General features: G+C 48.0%; 2 protein-coding genes across 13 annotated transcripts in view; both read right to left on the reverse strand.

Annotated features, from left to right (window-relative positions):
* Nucleotides 1-57: 57 nt before the first annotated feature.
* VPS33A (VPS33A core subunit of CORVET and HOPS complexes) lies at nucleotides 58-8,994 on the reverse strand. Its single transcript, XM_039561194.1, has 13 exons — nucleotides 8,864-8,994; nucleotides 8,586-8,651; nucleotides 8,379-8,506; nucleotides 7,719-7,908; nucleotides 6,817-6,933; nucleotides 6,268-6,442; nucleotides 5,358-5,551; nucleotides 3,565-3,691; nucleotides 3,330-3,397; nucleotides 2,735-2,872; nucleotides 2,224-2,361; nucleotides 1,912-2,080; nucleotides 58-1,488 (listed from the first exon to the last, which is right to left on the reverse strand). Exons 1-13 carry the CDS (start codon nucleotides 8,963-8,965, stop codon nucleotides 1,295-1,297), a joined length of 1,806 nt encoding a protein of 601 aa, XP_039417128.1. The 5' UTR covers nucleotides 8,966-8,994; the 3' UTR covers nucleotides 58-1,294.
* A 1,035-nt stretch (nucleotides 8,995-10,029) lies between these two features.
* Nucleotides 10,030-17,417, reverse strand: part of CLIP1 (CAP-Gly domain containing linker protein 1) — a 61,283-nt gene continuing 53,895 nt past the window's right edge. For 8 of the 12 annotated variants that reach the window (XM_039560869.1, XM_039560873.1, XM_039560866.1 and 5 more), the window contains 7 exons: nucleotides 15,692-15,712; nucleotides 13,048-13,165; nucleotides 12,625-12,784; nucleotides 12,470-12,516; nucleotides 11,651-11,656; nucleotides 11,392-11,516; nucleotides 10,030-10,752 (listed from right to left, as the gene is read on the reverse strand). In XM_039560869.1, the coding sequence (XP_039416803.1) occupies nucleotides 10,530-10,752; nucleotides 11,392-11,516; nucleotides 11,651-11,656; nucleotides 12,470-12,516; nucleotides 12,625-12,784; nucleotides 13,048-13,165; nucleotides 15,692-15,712 (700 nt within the window). In that variant the 3' untranslated portion in view covers nucleotides 10,030-10,529. The remainder of the gene's footprint in view (nucleotides 10,753-11,391; nucleotides 11,517-11,650; nucleotides 11,657-12,469; nucleotides 12,517-12,624; nucleotides 12,785-13,047; nucleotides 13,166-15,691; nucleotides 15,713-17,417) is intronic. The other 4 variants (XM_039560874.1, XM_039560871.1, XM_039560867.1 and 1 more) reach the window with 1 other exon arrangement.

Raw genomic sequence — 17,417 nt, forward strand, 5'->3', positions numbered from 1 at the left:
TTTTGTTTATTTTTGTATTCTAGAGAGAGAGAGAGTGCAAACACTTCCAAAAAAAGATTAAATACATCTTTTTTTTTTTATTCTAATAAGTCAACTGGAGTTAAACAGATAGAGGGGCTCTGTGGAGGGTCTGACTTGGCATAACTCAGAAAATAAAAGACCAAAACCCACAGTCACAACTGTGACAACTTGGAAAAATGAAAGGATTTATTGGGACATATTGTACATGATAACTAAGGCAGAAATGTTTGCTAAGAGAGTGCTTTAAGGTGAGAACTGGGCTTTTTTTGTTGTCTTTAAGACTGAACTGCAGTTTGGGAGAGGCTTCAGTGGCTGCTGTTAAAGCCTGTGAGGACACTGACAGTGCCCAGCAGCAGCACAGGCACCACCACAGACCCTGCTTGGCCTTCCCAGCCTCTGGAGCCAGAAGCTGCCTCTTGTACGCCAAGGGCCCAGCCACCAAGCCCATGGAAAATTCCATTTTTAAAGTTTGAGCTTACAACAGCTTGTGACAGCAACTACCACAGTTTATAACCTGAACGGGGGTTGAAAAAAGTGTCTGTTTTAAACCCACTGTTTACTGGGTCCCTGCTCTTGCTGATTTTGGCCCAAGGCCTACACAGGGAGTGTTTGTGTGTCTTCAACCATAAACTCAGGACACACTGATGTCATTCATACTGTGGAGGAGCTTTTCAGAGTCAGGTGGGTGTACCTAGGACAAACAAGTCCCCTCACAGTGCTCCCTTCAGGAGACAAGTGAAGTAAAATGCTTAAGGATCACAGTTACAGCTGTGTGCAGATCTCTGACTAACACATCCAATGCATCCATGGAATGTATCAGGCACCAGGGAGAGATAAACAGTCTGGGAATACTGGTACGAAGTCAGGAATAGAGAACATCCTGCCTCCTCAGCACTTTAGGAAGGTAAAAAGCAGTAATCACATCTCCCACCAAAGTCAAACTGAAAGAAAAAAAGCAGCAATTTGCCAAAGAGAGGGACCAGGGCCCATTCCCGCTCCCCCAGCTCTTGGCTGCCAGGTCAGACCATGACTAGGGATCTCTCTCTTAACTGTTTATCCTTAGTGACTTTCAACCCTGCTTGTCTACTTGGAACTTCCACAGACAGCTGGAACACAAGTGCAGAAGAGATGAGGGTAACTGGCTCATGAGCTGGTCCCAGGAGAGCTTCCTTCACTGCCGTGTTTCGCCGGCAGAGCAACCGTGCCAGGACCAGCAGCTGACGTGCTTGTGTCGCACAGGGCCTCCAAGATTGACTGTCTCTCACCACCCACCCTAGAATGGGGCAGGCTCCAGTTTTTCCATCAAGGATTTGATCCAGGTTGTTCCATTGATCAGTTTTGTAGTGGCAATGACGTACTCTGTGCCTCCATCCTCCATCTGGGACAGAAATCTCAGCGCAGCGATCTCCGCATACGTGACCCCCCCAAGGAAGAACACCAGGGTGACTCTGTTCTCACCATGCTGACCTGTGGGTTCACACAGAGTTCCAGGTTGGCTTGGTTTGATTTTTAGAGCTCCCCTGCATCAACTATCAGTCAAACTCAAATGACCTGAATTAGAGGAGACGAGCAGCCTGGGGCACAGCAATCCACAGTCTGCTCCCAGCTCTGGAGTTGCTACAGGATGTGCTTCTGTTTGACAATGACACTGACCCTCTTTTACATGATGTTACTTATTAAAATCACAGTGTAAGTTTAGGGTTTATTTTGGTACTCTGATGAGAAGTTAAATAATTTGTCAAAGGAGGGTTAGGTCAATCTGACACTGCTGTGGGACAAGCACATGAGACAGAGACCTGGACTCTGCCCGCCCTGATTTCAGTTTGCCTCGCTCCACCCTCAGAGAGATGCATTTCCCTGCAAACCATGGGAAAACAAACCCAAACTTACGTTTTTTCTGAAGGCCAGTAGGGAGCTGCTGCCTCTCCTCAAAATGGGGCCCTGGCAGCATCTTTAAAACCTCCTCGATGCTGCGCCAGCCCGGCCGGGCCAGCAGCTGGGCCAGGCGCACGCTCAGTGGGGCGTAGCCACTGTACACGTACGAGATGTCATTGGGGTTCTGGGGGACACAGAGAGAGACAGAGGGAGCAGCAGGTCAGTGCTACCTCATGCTGCAAAACAGCCTCAAAGAAATCAATAACATTAAATAAAAAAGGAGGTTTTCCTGCTGCACATAATTCTGTAGTTAGAGGTAATGTTTACCTGCTCATTAACATCATCCATCCACAAGCGCAGTGTTTTCCTGATCGTTGGGTAGTTATTCCTGCCACCTGTCTGGGGTTTCAGGAGTCCAGCCTTTTCCAAATTGTTTAAGGTCAATATATGTTCATAGCCGTAAGTCTGCAATATGAAGAAATCACCTTTAATACCATAGCAATAACCCATGACTAGTGTTTAAAACAAACAAAAAAAAGCAAACACATTTGTTTAAAAAATATGCTTATTTAAAAAAAGCTTCACGGTTAAGATTGCTGTAGAGTATATCCAATTTAGAGTGTTTAAATCATAATAGTAAAAAGTGATATAAACTTCTGTATCTACATGTTGTAAAATACACAAGCACCTCCCAAGCATCAGCTCAGAGAGAAACCCAGTGCTCCCTTTGTACACATTATTCAGGAGTAAGATATGTCTGTCCAGAATTGAAGTGCAGAGCTGAAGATTTGATGTGGATTTTCTCAGGAATTTATTCCTCCAAATGCTAGAGGCTAACCTGGAGAATCTCTCTTTTGTAATGGTCCAGAACCTTCTGCTTCAGCCCACTATTGCACACAGATTGCAAGCAAACGAGACGCAGTATCTTGATTAATGGATGTTTTTGAGCTATGCAGTCTTCAATATAATTGTTAACCTATTAAATAAAATACATAAGCAGTTATTTAAAGAATTGTTAAAGTGGCTGTAAGACGTGGAAAGAAAGATCTAGTTTGCCTATATCTCCAAAAAAACACAAAAGAGGAGCAGCTGCTCTCCAGGCAGCTCAGGATCATCTGTGTAACAGTGACCCAGCACTGGTTCCACCTGGGCTCTCCCTAGAGCACATCAGCTCCACACTCAGTAGCCAGGCTTTGCCTGATATACTGAAAAATTCTTATTAACCATCTTCTATGTTCCACTGATCCCTCAGAGCATGGGATGCCCCAGGACAGGTAAAGTACCCCAGCTGTGCACGGCAGTGACAGGTAATTCAGAGATCCATTTCATTGGACATCATCTAGATCAGATGTTTCCTCTCAAAAAAATTCCAAATGGAAAAAAACCCCATTTTCTGAAGATTTAAGAGTTGCTAATTGCCATTATCTACTTACCTTGTCTGTATCTATTCCAGACATGAACTCTTGCTCCACTGTTAAATTATCAAAGAAATCTTCAGATGCTTTGGGAAAAGAATGAAAATCAATACAACAGCAACTGACAGCTCATGTTTTACATTTAACGTTTCAGCAGAGATGCACTGGATGGAGCAAAGCCAGTTTTTGCCAGGCTGAGTGATGTCCATCACGTTATCTGGCATCCTGCTGGATTTACATTATTCCTACTCACTGGTGATGTCTTTGATGAGCTCTGCGATGGAGGTGTGGTTTGCCAGTGAGCTCCTTGCTGCCTGCATGTGAGGCAGCTGGGACACAAACTGCTTAATCTCTCCAACAGTCTTGGCGTGGTGCCTTTCCTGAAGAAATCCATCACTTGGGTTAGGCCTTGTTCACATTAGTAACACCAACAAGATCATTTTATCATGAAGAACTGTTTTATTGCACTCCCTGTAAGGAGTTTAGAGCCATGCAGCCTTTTAGACAAAGGGCTTTAGATGCTTACACTGAAGTTACAGCATTACCTGTAACAGCATTTGGCTCATGAGAAGAGGCAGCACATAATACAGCAGGATCATTAGACTGTTATTTTCCATTATCCCAGTGTTGTAAATCATTTTATCCACATTTGATGACTCCAGCCATCACTATCTGCTCCTCAGTTTCCCTACCACGGAAAACGCCCTTTTTCACACAAAGGGGAATTACTTTGCTGGCTGACATGGAGCTCTAGGCCAGTGCTGTCAGAGCTGGGGAACATCTTTCCTTGGAGCAGGAGTGAAAGGTGCTGAGGAATTGGGCTGGCAGGGTCTGCCATTCACTCTACTTGGTGGCAACAACATGCCATGTTTTGAGGCAGGATGTGCTGAAGCACCATGCAGAGTTCAGCTCCAAAGGTCTGCACTGCATTTGGGCTACTTGCCTCTTGCTGCAACTTGGAATAAAAATAGTAATAATTTGACTCATATGTGAAGGATTTAAATGGGCAAGTGCAGGCAGGAGAATCATGATGGAGCCTGCAATTTAACTAGTCCTCTGCTGCCAATATGCTGCTGTTTCATTATCACCTATTACTGCTGAAAATTTCTTAAAATTCTCTTTTCTTAACAACCAGTATGAACAATCCATCTTTAGCACCTCCAGCACTAATAGTGCAGAAGCAGACCTGCACTGGGGGATGAGGCTGAGCACTCAGTGTTTCAGTTAAGGTACCACTACCTCATCTTAGATGTGGCACAGGTGAAGAGGCTAAAAAAGCCCCCCCAAAGGAAATACAACCAAAGAATGAAACAAATTCTTTTGAGAGTACCCATGAGGTCAGGAAGACGAGATATGGGACCTCAGTTTATGACTCATCAACAGGATGTCTTCGACAAAACCACAAATGTCCCCCACACAGCTCTTCAGATTTGTTGGAGGTGACATGTGAGCATGAATTTTAAGTTCAAACCTCCTGCAAGACAACTGTCTTTTGCACATTTCTACTGTTTTTGATGCCAACCCTAATAGTCTGTGAAAGCACATTCTAGTGTTTTATTGCTTAAAGCCTTTTCTTGGCATCCTGAAGGGGAAAGGACATTTCAGGGAACAGGTAACAAGAGCAGCCAAGTGGAACTGATCAGCACACTAAAAATCACCTTTGGCTTCTTGGGAAGCAGCACCTGACTGTTCTGCAGACTGCAGAGATCAATTCCTGTTATGGGAACTATGGGCTCACACAGCACAAGGGTGGGTTAGGCAAGCTCTGAGCAGAGGGAAAGCCCCAGAACAGAGGTGTGGGGAGAAATGAGGATCCACGTTACTACGGGCTTCTTAAAAGGAGATTTGACCAACACCTACTCAGAACAGTCCAAGTGCAGCTGACCTCATCCCAGGGCAGGGGAACAGACTGGAAAGGCTTCTGAAGACTACCTGGTTTTTCTCTGGATGGGGGATTACTGCATGGGAGCAGCTTGAGCTGCCAGTCCCAGCCCTGCTGAAGACAGACTGTGAGTTACCTGATGCAGTGTTGGACACAGGTCTTACCTCAAAGGCTGCTGAGATGATCTTGGCTTTCTTGCTCAGCACTGACCCCACAGCATTGAAGTTCTTGTCTCGGATTTCAGCATAAAGCTCTTCTGCAGAGTTCAGCTGGAGCTTCTTGGGTTCAGTGGGGAGATCTTTCCCACCCTCACCCTGCTTCTTTGGGGCAAACTTCTCAGGAGGGAGTTTCACATAAGCTACCAAATGCAGAGAAATGACCCTTATAAGGACTGGAACTTCATCACCAGAAGTTAAGATCAGCAGGCTGTGGAAATGTGTCCCCTGAGCTGGACACAGCTCTGAGCAGCAAAGCAAATATAAACACTCAAACCACTCAGTGCCTGTGTGTTAATTAAGGAGAGCCTCACTGTACTCAGCCAGGGACCTACAGAAACATCAGAACCCGAGTGCCAGCTGCCCTGCTTTCAGAGAGGCTTGGAGGCAGCCCGTCCAGTTCAGCAGGAGGGATTACAGCCCATAAATGCCTCTCTGGAGTTTTCTTACCCCTTGAAGGGCAGGAGAGCATTCTGAAAATGGCATTTCACAAACTGTCCCTGTTCCCTCAGTGTGGCAAGTGATCCAGCCAGGATGGATGCTGAAGGCACACACCAACATTTCCACTCACACGCTCCGTGCTGCGCCACTGTGACTGCAGCCAGCCAACAGCCAGAATACCCCTTTCAGTAACCACAGACTGTACCTCGCTCCTCCTCCCAGGCAAAAAGAGCCAGAGTGGATCTTGATGGGCTCCAGCTTGGGACTGAACCAACCCCACATTGATTTCTGCTGAGTTGCTCCCACATCACACCCATTTAGTGAAGCACAAACCCACTCAACACACTGCAACCTGCCCCAGGACACGGGAAACCTCTCCTAGGACATGGGAAACCTGCTCCTTCCCTGCAGGACTCACTGTTCTGAATCCCATAAATCTCATCTATCAGCCCCTCGTATGTCAGCTGCGTGGCCAGCGGGGTCAGCAGGTCCACATTGCGGTCCAGCAACAAGAGGGTATCAAAGACGGGAAATATGGAATTCTGGCTCCCAGGGAACTCGCGCTTCATCCTGATCATCATGTTGGCCACGTGCTGGAAGGAAATCACATCACTCTGGTTATGGTTCAGGCCACAGCAGATGGATGTGACCTCTGGGCCCTACAGGCACATGCTTGTAAAGGAAGGGGATGGCAGGAGGTACAGACTGGCTGATGGATGGGGCAGGATGAGACTGAGAAAACAGAAGTCCTTCTCTGCTGCTCTCTGAAGCTCCACAAGACAGCAATGGCCAAAGCACTGCATACACCTCAAGCTACTCCCCCACCACAAAAGATACCAATTAAACCACAGGTTGATCAGAGAGAAGCAGTGTGTGTTACGGCTGGATTAAAAAAACCCAGAGGTGCATTTAACCAAACACTCCTTAAGGCAGTTCCAAAGAACAAGATGCATTTGTTCAGCCTCACCCGAGCACAGTCGCCCTTCCCAAAAATCTGCGGGATGGTTCCGTAGAGAGCCTGCAGTGTCATCAGCCCCTTTGCTGCATGGTACAGACTGGTCTGGTCGCTCTCCAGGTAACATTCCTAAAGAACAAGAGGGATTCTGATGCAAGGTGTCAATCCATCACAGCTGCTTCCACAGCAGAGTGAGGTCCATGTGAACAGTTCAGAGGAGACACAGGCTGGGGACAAACTATGGCTGTTGGCAAATATGGACCTTGTTATCTGTGCTGTCACTACATGAAATCATTTTTTTGATGACCAGACAATATGTTTGAACTCTGGACACAAACCCAGTCTGATGGAGTAAAAGAAAGTGACTGCAAGGACCCTCTCCTGCTAATTAGGCCAATCTGAGCACCCAGTACCTCATTACAGCTGCAAGCCCTGACACATCCTCTGGGCTACACATCATAGGGCAGAGAGGGCCAAGAAACTCCCAAACCATCCTGTCCCTGGATGCAGCACTCTGGGAATGCAGGACATACAGCTGGGATGTGACAGCTGTTAATGCTCAGTGCAGTGAGAACCATCATACATGGCTCCCTGGCTGAGCAGCAACACACACCATGCTGGCTCCTTGTGACACCTGAGTGCTTTAAGCCTCGGGAACGCTCCATTTGTGACAATAACACCAGCAGCTGAAGCTGGAGGAACTGGATTGCAGCTCGGTGTAGTGACTGTTCCTTCAGCATTTAGTGTGAAAACACACACAAAGTTCAGGCCTCAGGATCAAGCCCCGTTTGCTCTGCAAGGCCTTTCCCTGCTGTGCAGGTCACCTGCAAACCCTCTGAGAGCTGCTGCACCACCAGCAACATCCAGCACAAAACCACATCGAATTTTTCCTCAAGGATGAGTCAAGTGCTCACCTTGAAGGCGCTCTCGGATTCCATGGAGAGCAGGTCTCCGTCGAAGGGGATCAGGTCCAGGCTGTACTGCTCGCGGTGGATGAAGGAGCCCAGCACGCCCTGCTCCTTCAGCCACTGCTCGCAGAGGAGGCTGCGGCGTGGCACGAACAAGATGTGGAAATCCCTCTGTGGAGAGCGGCCTCTGTCTTCCCTAGGAAAGGCACAGCAGGAGCGCAGCACACGGTCACTCACTGCACACGGGGGCAGCACAAACCACGGGCAGGGAGCACTGCATTCACATGAAACTGGAACTCTGCACTGGGTTATTGCCAACTTCCAGCTTTTGATGTCAGTGTCCAGCCTTGTGCAGCCACAGCTCTGACACCAGGGCAAGGGGACGTGGTTGTCCTGCAGTTCCCAAAAGGCACAGCAATCCAAGCCTGACTCATTCCAATTAATTAGACGGAATGTACATCCTCACAGGAAGGCACGCACCCTCTGCATCGCAGCCAAGGTGAAACCCTCCTGCCCAGGGTGTCTCGCACTGCCATTCAAGCCCCAGAGTGGCTGTGCTGCAGCTTGGGGTCTGCACATCGTTCCTCCTTCCCTGCACAGGTGGTTCAGGCCACATTTGTCCCCTCCTCACGGCCGCCCTGCCCTGCGCTGCCCTGCCCGCGGTACCTGAGCACATTGTCCGTGATGATGTCCATCAGCTCCAGCTTGGGCCTGACGAAGAAGATGATGTTCTTGACGTCGGCCGGGGGCAGCCGGCCCGGTTTGAGCGTGAACATCTTCTCCACCTCATGCTCCTGCGTGGAGGCCCGGCCGTCAGCCGAGTGCGGGACCGGAGGAGCCCGGCCGCCTGCCCCCGAACCCCGCGGCGCTTACCTTGAGCAGCGAGTACTGCGCGATGAGCCCGAAGGGGCCGGTCAGGTACTCGTCCCACACGATGGCCTGCGGGAAGGGACAGCGGGATCAGACCGGCCGCACGCTGCACTCCGCTGTCCACCTTGGAGCCCGCGCCGCGCCCTCGGCCCCGCTGTGCCCACCTTGGAGCCCGCGCCGCCCCTCGGCCCCGCTGTGCCCACCTTGGAGCCCGCGCTGCCCCCTCGCCCGCTGTGCCCACCTTGGAGCCCGCGCTGCCCCCTCGGCCCCGCTGTGCCCACCTTGGAGCCCGCGCACTTGTCGAGGAACTCGCGCAGCTCGCGCCGCCCCGCCTCGCGCAGCGCCGTCAGGTTCACCCGGCCCGAGCTCAGGTGCGCCGCCATGGCCCCCGCCCGCCCGGCCGCGCACGTGACCGCGGGGCGGGGCCGCGCAGCCGCACTGAGCAGGGCGGGGCGTCAGGGACAGCGCCGGCCGCCGGCAGCGCTCGCGTGTGTGCGGTGTGTTTGTGTCCGTACGTGGTCAGGCGTGTCCGTGTTCACGTGTGTTTGTGTTCATGTGTGTTCACTGGCACCGGGCTGTACCAGGGACGGTGTGACCGGCGGCACCAGGGAACCGCTTCCCCCCTGCACGGGGCACTGCTTAGGCCGCACATGGAGTCCTGTGGCCAGTTCCGGGGCCTCCATTCAGGAAGGACATTGAGGGGCTGGGGTGTGTCCAGGGGAGAGAACGGACCTGAGGAAGGATCTGGAGCACCAGGAGCGGCTGAGGGAGCTGGGAAGGGGCTCAGGCTGGAGCAAAGGAGGCTCAGGAGGGACCTTCTGGCTCTCCACAAGTCCCTGACAGGAGGGGGCAGCCGCAGGGGAGGGGTCGGGCTCTGCTCCCAGGGAACAAGGGACAGAAAACGGCCTAAAGCTGCACCAGGAGGGGTTCAGGTTGGACATCAGGAAGAATCTCTTCACTGAACGGGTGATTAAATATTGCCCAGGGAGGTGGGGGAGTCCCAGGAGGTATTTAAGTAAGGACTGGACGTGGCACTCAGTAGTACCGTGGTCACAGTGACAAGGTGGTGTTCTGTCATAGGTTGGACTTGGTGATCTCAGAGGTCCCTTCCCAGCTGATGGATTCTGTGAGTTACAGTGCAGCCCCTGGGCACCTCTGTCCCCACCTGGAACCCCTCACACTCCAAATAGAAAGGCAGAAAAGAAAGCACACTTCTTTTTTTTCCAAAATATAACTTTATTATATATATGCATATATACACACACACCACACGCACTATATAGAAGCTCAAAGAATGCAAAACAGGGATGGCCCACGAACTGTTTCAGGTGTGCACAGGTGTGCACAGCATACAGGTTTCCAAAAACCCCCAGCAGCTCCTTACCTGCATCATTTCCACGTTTCACACCAAACCACAACCCAGAGCTCACGGCACCAAGCGACATCGCACTCAAAGGAGTAAATGAAAATAAAGATGAAATATTTCTCAACTCAGTCCAGTGTCAAAAAAAAGCTTAAAAATCTAAATGTACAAATTCAGCCTTAAAATGGTTTAGTGCAAATATGAAAATTAACAGCATATTTTTAAGGTATTTAAATAAGCTTTAATATAACTCTAGTGCTTCATTCCTATACATGTTTTCCCATCAATAGATCCAACAGCACAGGGGCATTTCCTGTTGAGGGCGGGACAAACCCAGAACCTGGAAACAAACAGCATAAAGTCACTTGTTAAATCATTTATTTATCTCTCACTGAAGTTCGTTAAAAAGGGACAGGGGGTATTTATTAGTGGAAGAGCAAAATATTTATGCTTGTAGGGATTCTGGAGCGGGCGGGCAGGGCAGCGGGAGCGAGGGGTCGAGAACCGCTGTCCCTTGTCCTGACATTCAGCACACGCGGCTGCTGGTGGTGCAAAGGTCCGTGGGGCAGGGTGTGGCCCCGCCATCAGAAGGTCTCGTCGTCGTTGCAGTCGGCCGTCCAGTGGCCGAACACTTCGCAGGTGTCGCAGTAGGGCCGCTCCTCGCGCCGGCTGCCGTGGTGGGCAGAGTGCGGCGGCTCCTCCAGCGCCTGCGCCTGCGTCGGGCAGTCCTCGGTGTCGTGCAGATCGAAGCAGCCGCAGATATCGCAGAAGAGACGGGGCTTCTTCTTGGACAGGCTCTCCTCCTCACTGCAAGGGCAGCACCAGCACAAGTCAGTGCCTCTGTCACACAGGAGCAAGGCCCACGGCCCTGCACAGTGAGCTCGTGGTTACTGAGACTCAGGAAATGCCACAGAGGCCAACAAAAAATAGGATACAAACCCCTTCTCCATCACCCTGCAGTGCCCCCACAATCCCCTACACTCTAATATTTACTAAACAAGCCACTGTTTCTGCAAATATTTGTGCAGAGACATCTAAAAGAAACACAGGTAAGCAAGGTCCTCTTTTCCCTTAAAACAGGTGAAGTCATGATATATCAATTAGGTTTTAGTTCTAATTCTCTGGATTGGATTATCCCATCCCAACACAGCTACAGCCTCTTGGGAGCAAAGACTCTTCTGCACTTGGAAAAAGGCTGGATTCACCAAGTCTGACAACAGACATGTCACAATACATCAGCATTTGTGATTGATAACTACAGAGCATCATCTGCACCACCAGTTACACCACAGTGTAAGAAGAAGGCTGGATTCAACCACTGCTTTCTGGGGAAAGCTCTGTCTGTCCCTCCTGACAGCTGAGATCAGCTGCTGCATCACACAGCTGCCAAATCACTCTACCAACAAGTCCCAGAACCAGAGCCAAGGTTTCCTTTAGGATTTGTACCTGTCATAGTTATTTATCTCCTCTTCGTTGCCATTGAGGGCTGCTTCACACATTCTTTGTATCTTCAAGTTCAATTCTTCGTTTTTCCTTTGCAGATCCACTATCACTGAATTCAGGAAGTCGATCTAGGAGAGCCAAGGACAAGGACAGTCAGAGGGGCAGGGGGATGGCACCTGCCCCAGCCCCGGGGTTCAGCGCTGCTGAATGTAACCAAGAAACACTTGGCAAATTAACAGGGAAGCAAAGAAGTGGAACTAACCTCGCCCTGGTGGAAGGAAGGGTTGCCATCCGCAGGTGAATTCAGGGAGGCAGAAAACCAGAAAAAGATTGGTGGTTAGTGTATGTTCATGACAGTTCTGATGGCTGCAATACTGGGAAGGACATTTTTAAATCACTGTGACTGATGTTCATGATCTAACAAAGGCTTTATTGTGAGCAGAAGGTGATTCTATTCTGACCATCTTTTCTGGGCATTTGTTGGCACAGGCCCCTGGGAAGCAGCACTTCACGAGGTCACTATGACTGTCCTACTCTGCATCACATCTTCCTGGCCCCAAGCATGTGCCAGCTGAACACCTTCCTTCTCCACTGCTGCCAACCCTTGTTCTGAGTCCAGTTCTGCAGTTAGGGAGAAGCCATGGCCAACATTTTCAGCTGCAGAAGCTTAGAGGTACCCGGGAGCTCAGGGAGGCCATTTCTCCAAGATGGCAAACACCAGCTGCAGGTGGGCCACAGCTTTTCCTCATGCACATCCAAGAAACCTTCAGAAAGAAGGCCAAGGAGCAATGAGCGCTCTGCTGGGCTGTACCTCTGACAGGCTGCAGGGCACAACTTGCCACCCTTATTTCCTGCTTGTTTCCTCACATTCCCATAATCTGAACTGTTTCTCCAGTATCACTGATAACTTTATTCTTAGTATTTACTGTTACTGATATTTCCCTTCAGAAGCTAAGGGCTACAAGATAAACCTGCCCGTTAAAATCCTGACTGATTAAACCTGGTAAGGACTGTCTTTGGCATATTCCCCTCCCCTACAGCCCCACTGCTGGTTCAGCATGCTCATGTGCACATCCAGTACCTGCTTCTCTCTTGCAATTTCCTCCTGAAGCAGAGTAGCAGCATCACCTGTAAAGAAAAAACCAAACAAGGTACAATGTGACTGGTGTGATGGCTCAGTCAGAAATAATGTCACAGTCTCTGAGGGCACGGACAGTGGCGTGGCTCTTGCTTTACCTGAGGGGCTCATTACAGTTAAAGGCTGCTCGTTGTTTTCCTTGAGTTTTTGCTCCAAGTTCTTCACCTTTTCCTCAAGTTTCAGTTTGTCAGACTCCAGTGACTTCACCACTGACTGCAGGGTTTTTGCAGAAGCGTTTTCTCCCCGGAGCACCGTGATCTGGAAGAGTTGTTTGAGAGCACTTGGACCTTCCAGCACCAAGTCAGAGCACCAAGGCCACAGCCCTTGAAGCAAGGGCTGAACAGCCACCAACATCACGTGCCAGGAATCACCTGTCTCAGCACAGGTATCTAAAGATTTGAGGCTAAGGTTTAACTGTGCCACATGAAAGAAAAATGATCAGCCAGCTCGTCAGGAGCCAGCACACAAAACCTCTGGCTGCAACTTAATTGAAATTAGGAATCATCCCACTCCTCATTTACCTCATGTCTGAGTTTTTCCAGTTCCTCATCTTTTTGTGTGATCAAGGCACTAGTAACATTGATGGATTTCTGTAAAGATGCTCTCTCTTCATCAATTTCTTTTTTTAAAGTTGATTCTCTAAAAGAAAACCAAGTAAAACCAGAAGTCATCTAATGAACGGATAACTCTAGTGGCCTAGTGTCATTTAATTTCAAGTATTAAACTACTGCAAGAAGTGGTTCTTAAAAAACAAATTACAATTTGCTACTTGACTAAGGTTTTATATATGTATAAACATTTCAGGTGTTACAACTGTGGAAACAAAGCAAAAACTTTACCTAGGTAGTACATGCCAGAATCTGCATAGCACCGTATCCATTTGAATTTAAAGGAGCAAGTTAACAGACTGGGGAGATATAGGATAAACAAACATGTTGCACAGTGTTCCACAAAACCTAACTCAAGAGTTTTGTTACTTCTTGAAAATTACTAACAAGCAACAAAACAGGCATGCAAAGCTCATTGTACAAGTTGTCATGCAAAGCATGGATGAGGCTGGAAATATCAGCTGGTCCTCACTAATTTTAGTGACATCATCATTTCCTGCACATGGAGAAACAACATGGGATTTGTATTACTTCACGGGAGAAGGGTTAAAAAGAAATTCTCCAAAGCAGGCACAACACCCTTCTGTGTACATATGCCCAGTTTTCCCAGTCTTTTCTGTGGGTCTAACAGATACAACTTCTGCCTACAGTTCCTGCCTCAAGGCACCCTCACACTGGTGCAAGCAGATCTTCCTGACAGCTCACAGAACACACAGAGTGAGTTAACTGTCCTCTGATGTGAGGAGCATTGCTACAAATTTCCTTACAAGCTGGAAGGTTTTGGTTTAAAAATAAACAACAAAAAAGTGACTTCAAACTGTTTACTTTTCTCCAAGAGGAACTGGCTCTTCAGCACAGGCAGCAGTGCTGCTATTGGCTCTGAGCTCCTGCAGGGACTCCAAACTGCACTACACTCTCCAGGACTGCTGAAGCATCAGGAGCAGAGCCCATACATGTGAGAGGATGCTCAGGGGACAGCTATCGAGCTCAAATGGAAAAGTTTCCATCTCTGTGGTATCTACAGTTAGTGAGAGCCACGATACCCAGACCATGAAACACAGTAAATCTCACCCACTCGAGATAAATGGGCAACTCAACAATGAGAGCACAATCAATGCAATTCTTCCATTGTTCAGATTGTACTCAGGAATGGAAGCAGCAAGTGGAGAATCTGGGGTTTAGAAAAGCTGAGGCAGCTACCAAACAAGAACCAAAATTTGATTTGATTTTGGTATATTTTTACAATGAGAGAATCAATAGAAGTGGAACACAACAACTTGCAGACTGTGTGATCTTGCCTTCAGATACAAGTTATAGTCTTGTTAATAAAACCCAGAAGGGCACTGGCATGTAAAGAGCCCCTGGCCAGCCCCGAGTCAGCAAAGCACTCAAAAACTCCACAGCCACCTCCGTGTTCTCCTGCAGGATTCTCAGTGCTCCAGCCTATCCTGCGGTTTTCAGTGCTTTGCTGAGTGCATCAAAGGCACGTGGTGGTGTAGGAAAGAATGTGCCACCAGTGCACGGGGTGCTGCTGACAGAGAAGAGCTGCAAATCCAGGATTTGCTGGGAAGTAAACCCTGAGGACATCTGGGAATCACATCTGGAAGTTGCTGCTCACAAGCTCTGCTGCACCCGAGACTTCTCCCGAGCGTCCCTGTGCCGTGCACACAGCTGGGGAAGGGCAGATGGAAACCCCAGGGACTCAGCCCATGCTCAAGAGCTTGTGATTGAGCCAATGTTTCCACTTGGTCAGATCTTCATTGAGAGATCAGGACCAAACAGATGCTTTTGGCACAAACATGGTTAATTTGCCATTTGTCGGGCTCGGCTTCAACCACCACAACACAGGTGGTTGAAAAAGGCAAACAGGGTTTAAGGATAGAAATAAAATATTTACAGACTCAATACAGGAGCCTCGAATGCTAAAACACAAGGGGAGAGAAAGGAGAGAAGAAAAGAGGAGAGAAAACAAGAGGGGAAGGAGGTCCCTGTGCTGGAGCTTTGGGTTTTCTTTCCCAAGAGTCTCTCCAGGAGCTGCTCCAGTGGGAGACCCAAAAATGCTGGAAGTGGAGAAGCTACAACTAACAAAGGTGCTGATCCCTAAGCGTGGATGGATCACAGTTCACTTCCAGGCAGAGTCTTGGCTGCTGCTGGAAGTGGAGGGAGCATCGTGTGCAGTGGGAGTCACACACGACAAACTAAGGAGCAGCTGCTGAATGTGAAATACCTGCACTGGGAGAGCTTGCAAGGAAAATCTTGTGGAAATGATTTATTTTATTTGAAAAAAAAAATTTATTTGGTGAACTAAAACATTTTTCCTGTCAATTCAAGTCCAAAACATCTGCTTACCATAAAAGTAATAAAAAGTCATAAAAATGACTTTTTCATTTTGATACCATTTAAAAACTTCACTTTCTTGAGAAGCTCAAACCATGTTCTGAGCAGTGTGTGGAAGTGGTGGGAGAAAGAGGTTTGTTTTGGTTTAACATTAGAAAAAAAATCACCCAGATTCTTCCCTTACTACAAAAATAAGAAATTCTAAGAATGAAGCAAATACCTTAAAGTGCTACTGGGTAAGCTTTAAAAATGCAAGATAACAAGAACCACATGTTAGAAACATGGAGTACAAATGCAAAATACTGTAAGGAAGAACAATATTTGCACCAAGGGCCTCTTCTGTTTTGGTAAAAAATATATAGATTTTTTTTTCATTTTATATATATGTATATATATATATATATATAGAGCTGAGTGTTTTACAAAACAAAAGCAAGACACGAAGGGACAAAGGCAGCCAAAATATGTACAACAACTTTACTAAAAAAAAAGTAAATTATTTATTGTAACGTGGATAGACTTTCTTGAGTCTTACCATTAAAGACACACAGATATAGCAAGGGAAGCAAGGGCAGGAAAGGGAAGAGAGAGGAATGAAATGAGTATCGATAAATAGCGAAGCTCGAAGACAGTCAGACAGCAACCCACACTGAACCCAACGAGCTGAGCAACACAGAACCCCCCATGATCCACAAACACCAAACTCCTGGCACTCCCAGCTGGACTATTTCATATGAGGGGATGCTAAAATAGAGGGAGAGAATTCCTGGGGGTGGAGGGAAGGTGAAAAAACCATTGCTAGAGATTTGACCTAACTGAAACACAAAGATGGCTCTTGTTCAGCAGCTTGAATTCTTAAGGCAAAAGGAGGAAATCATCATCTTCCCATCACCACATTCTGTGGAATTTGGGAATTTAGAGACTTCTTTTCATCATTTTTACTTTATTAGCTCTTTATTCAGCCTAACTTTTTTTATTAGCAGCTGTGCCACATGTTGACACGTTCAGAGCCCCAGTGCCTGCAGTTTGCCCCAGCAAGGCTGTTCCTATTCCTATTCCTCATTTTCCCCTGTTCCTGTTCCTCATTTTCCTCTTCTATTGCAGTTTATTCAACACTGCTGAGCAACGTCATTAAGCCAGTCACAAACTGGGGCATCTTGGGGTAACCAACTGAAGGTAAAGTCATGGTAAAATTCACTTCACTGATTTCATAAGTGTCTGGATTATTTCAGGCAGCTCACCCAGAGTAAAACAGGAGAAGGAAGATCAGATCAGAGCCACACACCTTCCTTTGTAGAACTTAGACAGAGTTTGTCTTTGAAAATGTTCTCTGTGAAACAGAACTGCTGGAAAGTATTGAATGACTTGGTCCCCACTCCCTCCTTCCTTTCCTCAAGTGACTTCTAGGAGTTACACTACTGAAAACACATTTTAAAACATGTTCAGTAACAGGCTGGTGATGCAGCTCATGAGGCTGGTTAAAGCTGGAGGTTCAGCTGATCCAACTCTGACATTCCCTGGGGAAGCACTGGCTTGGGAAACACCCCGTGTGCCTGCTGTCCTTTGGAACAGTGGAAAAGAACAGTCCCAGAGAACACTGTCAGGGAATGAAGAAGGGAACAGTGATAATACTGAGTGGCCAAGGATGTGCATAAACACCCAAGTGCCACTCACTGTTCTTTGTTGTGACCATTATAAAGCCAGAAAATTTAACAGGGGTTGGTTTGCTTTTCCTGGAACACCCGAGGTGTCGTGGGGAGCTGTGTTGTTTTCTAAAGATTTATGTAACTGCTTTTGGAAAGCCCCCATTTCTCTCAAGGCACAGGGGCCAATCAGCTTCCCATGCACACACTGCAGACACTCAGTTTTGTGACTTGGGACCTTTCCCTGAGCAGCAGTTTACAAAGGGATGCCCCAGTCACCCAGGACAAATCTCCTGGCATTTA

Source organism: Corvus cornix, chromosome 15 (assembly GCF_000738735.6).
Source record: "Corvus cornix cornix isolate S_Up_H32 chromosome 15, ASM73873v5, whole genome shotgun sequence".
NCBI lineage: Eukaryota > Metazoa > Chordata > Aves > Passeriformes > Corvidae > Corvus > Corvus cornix.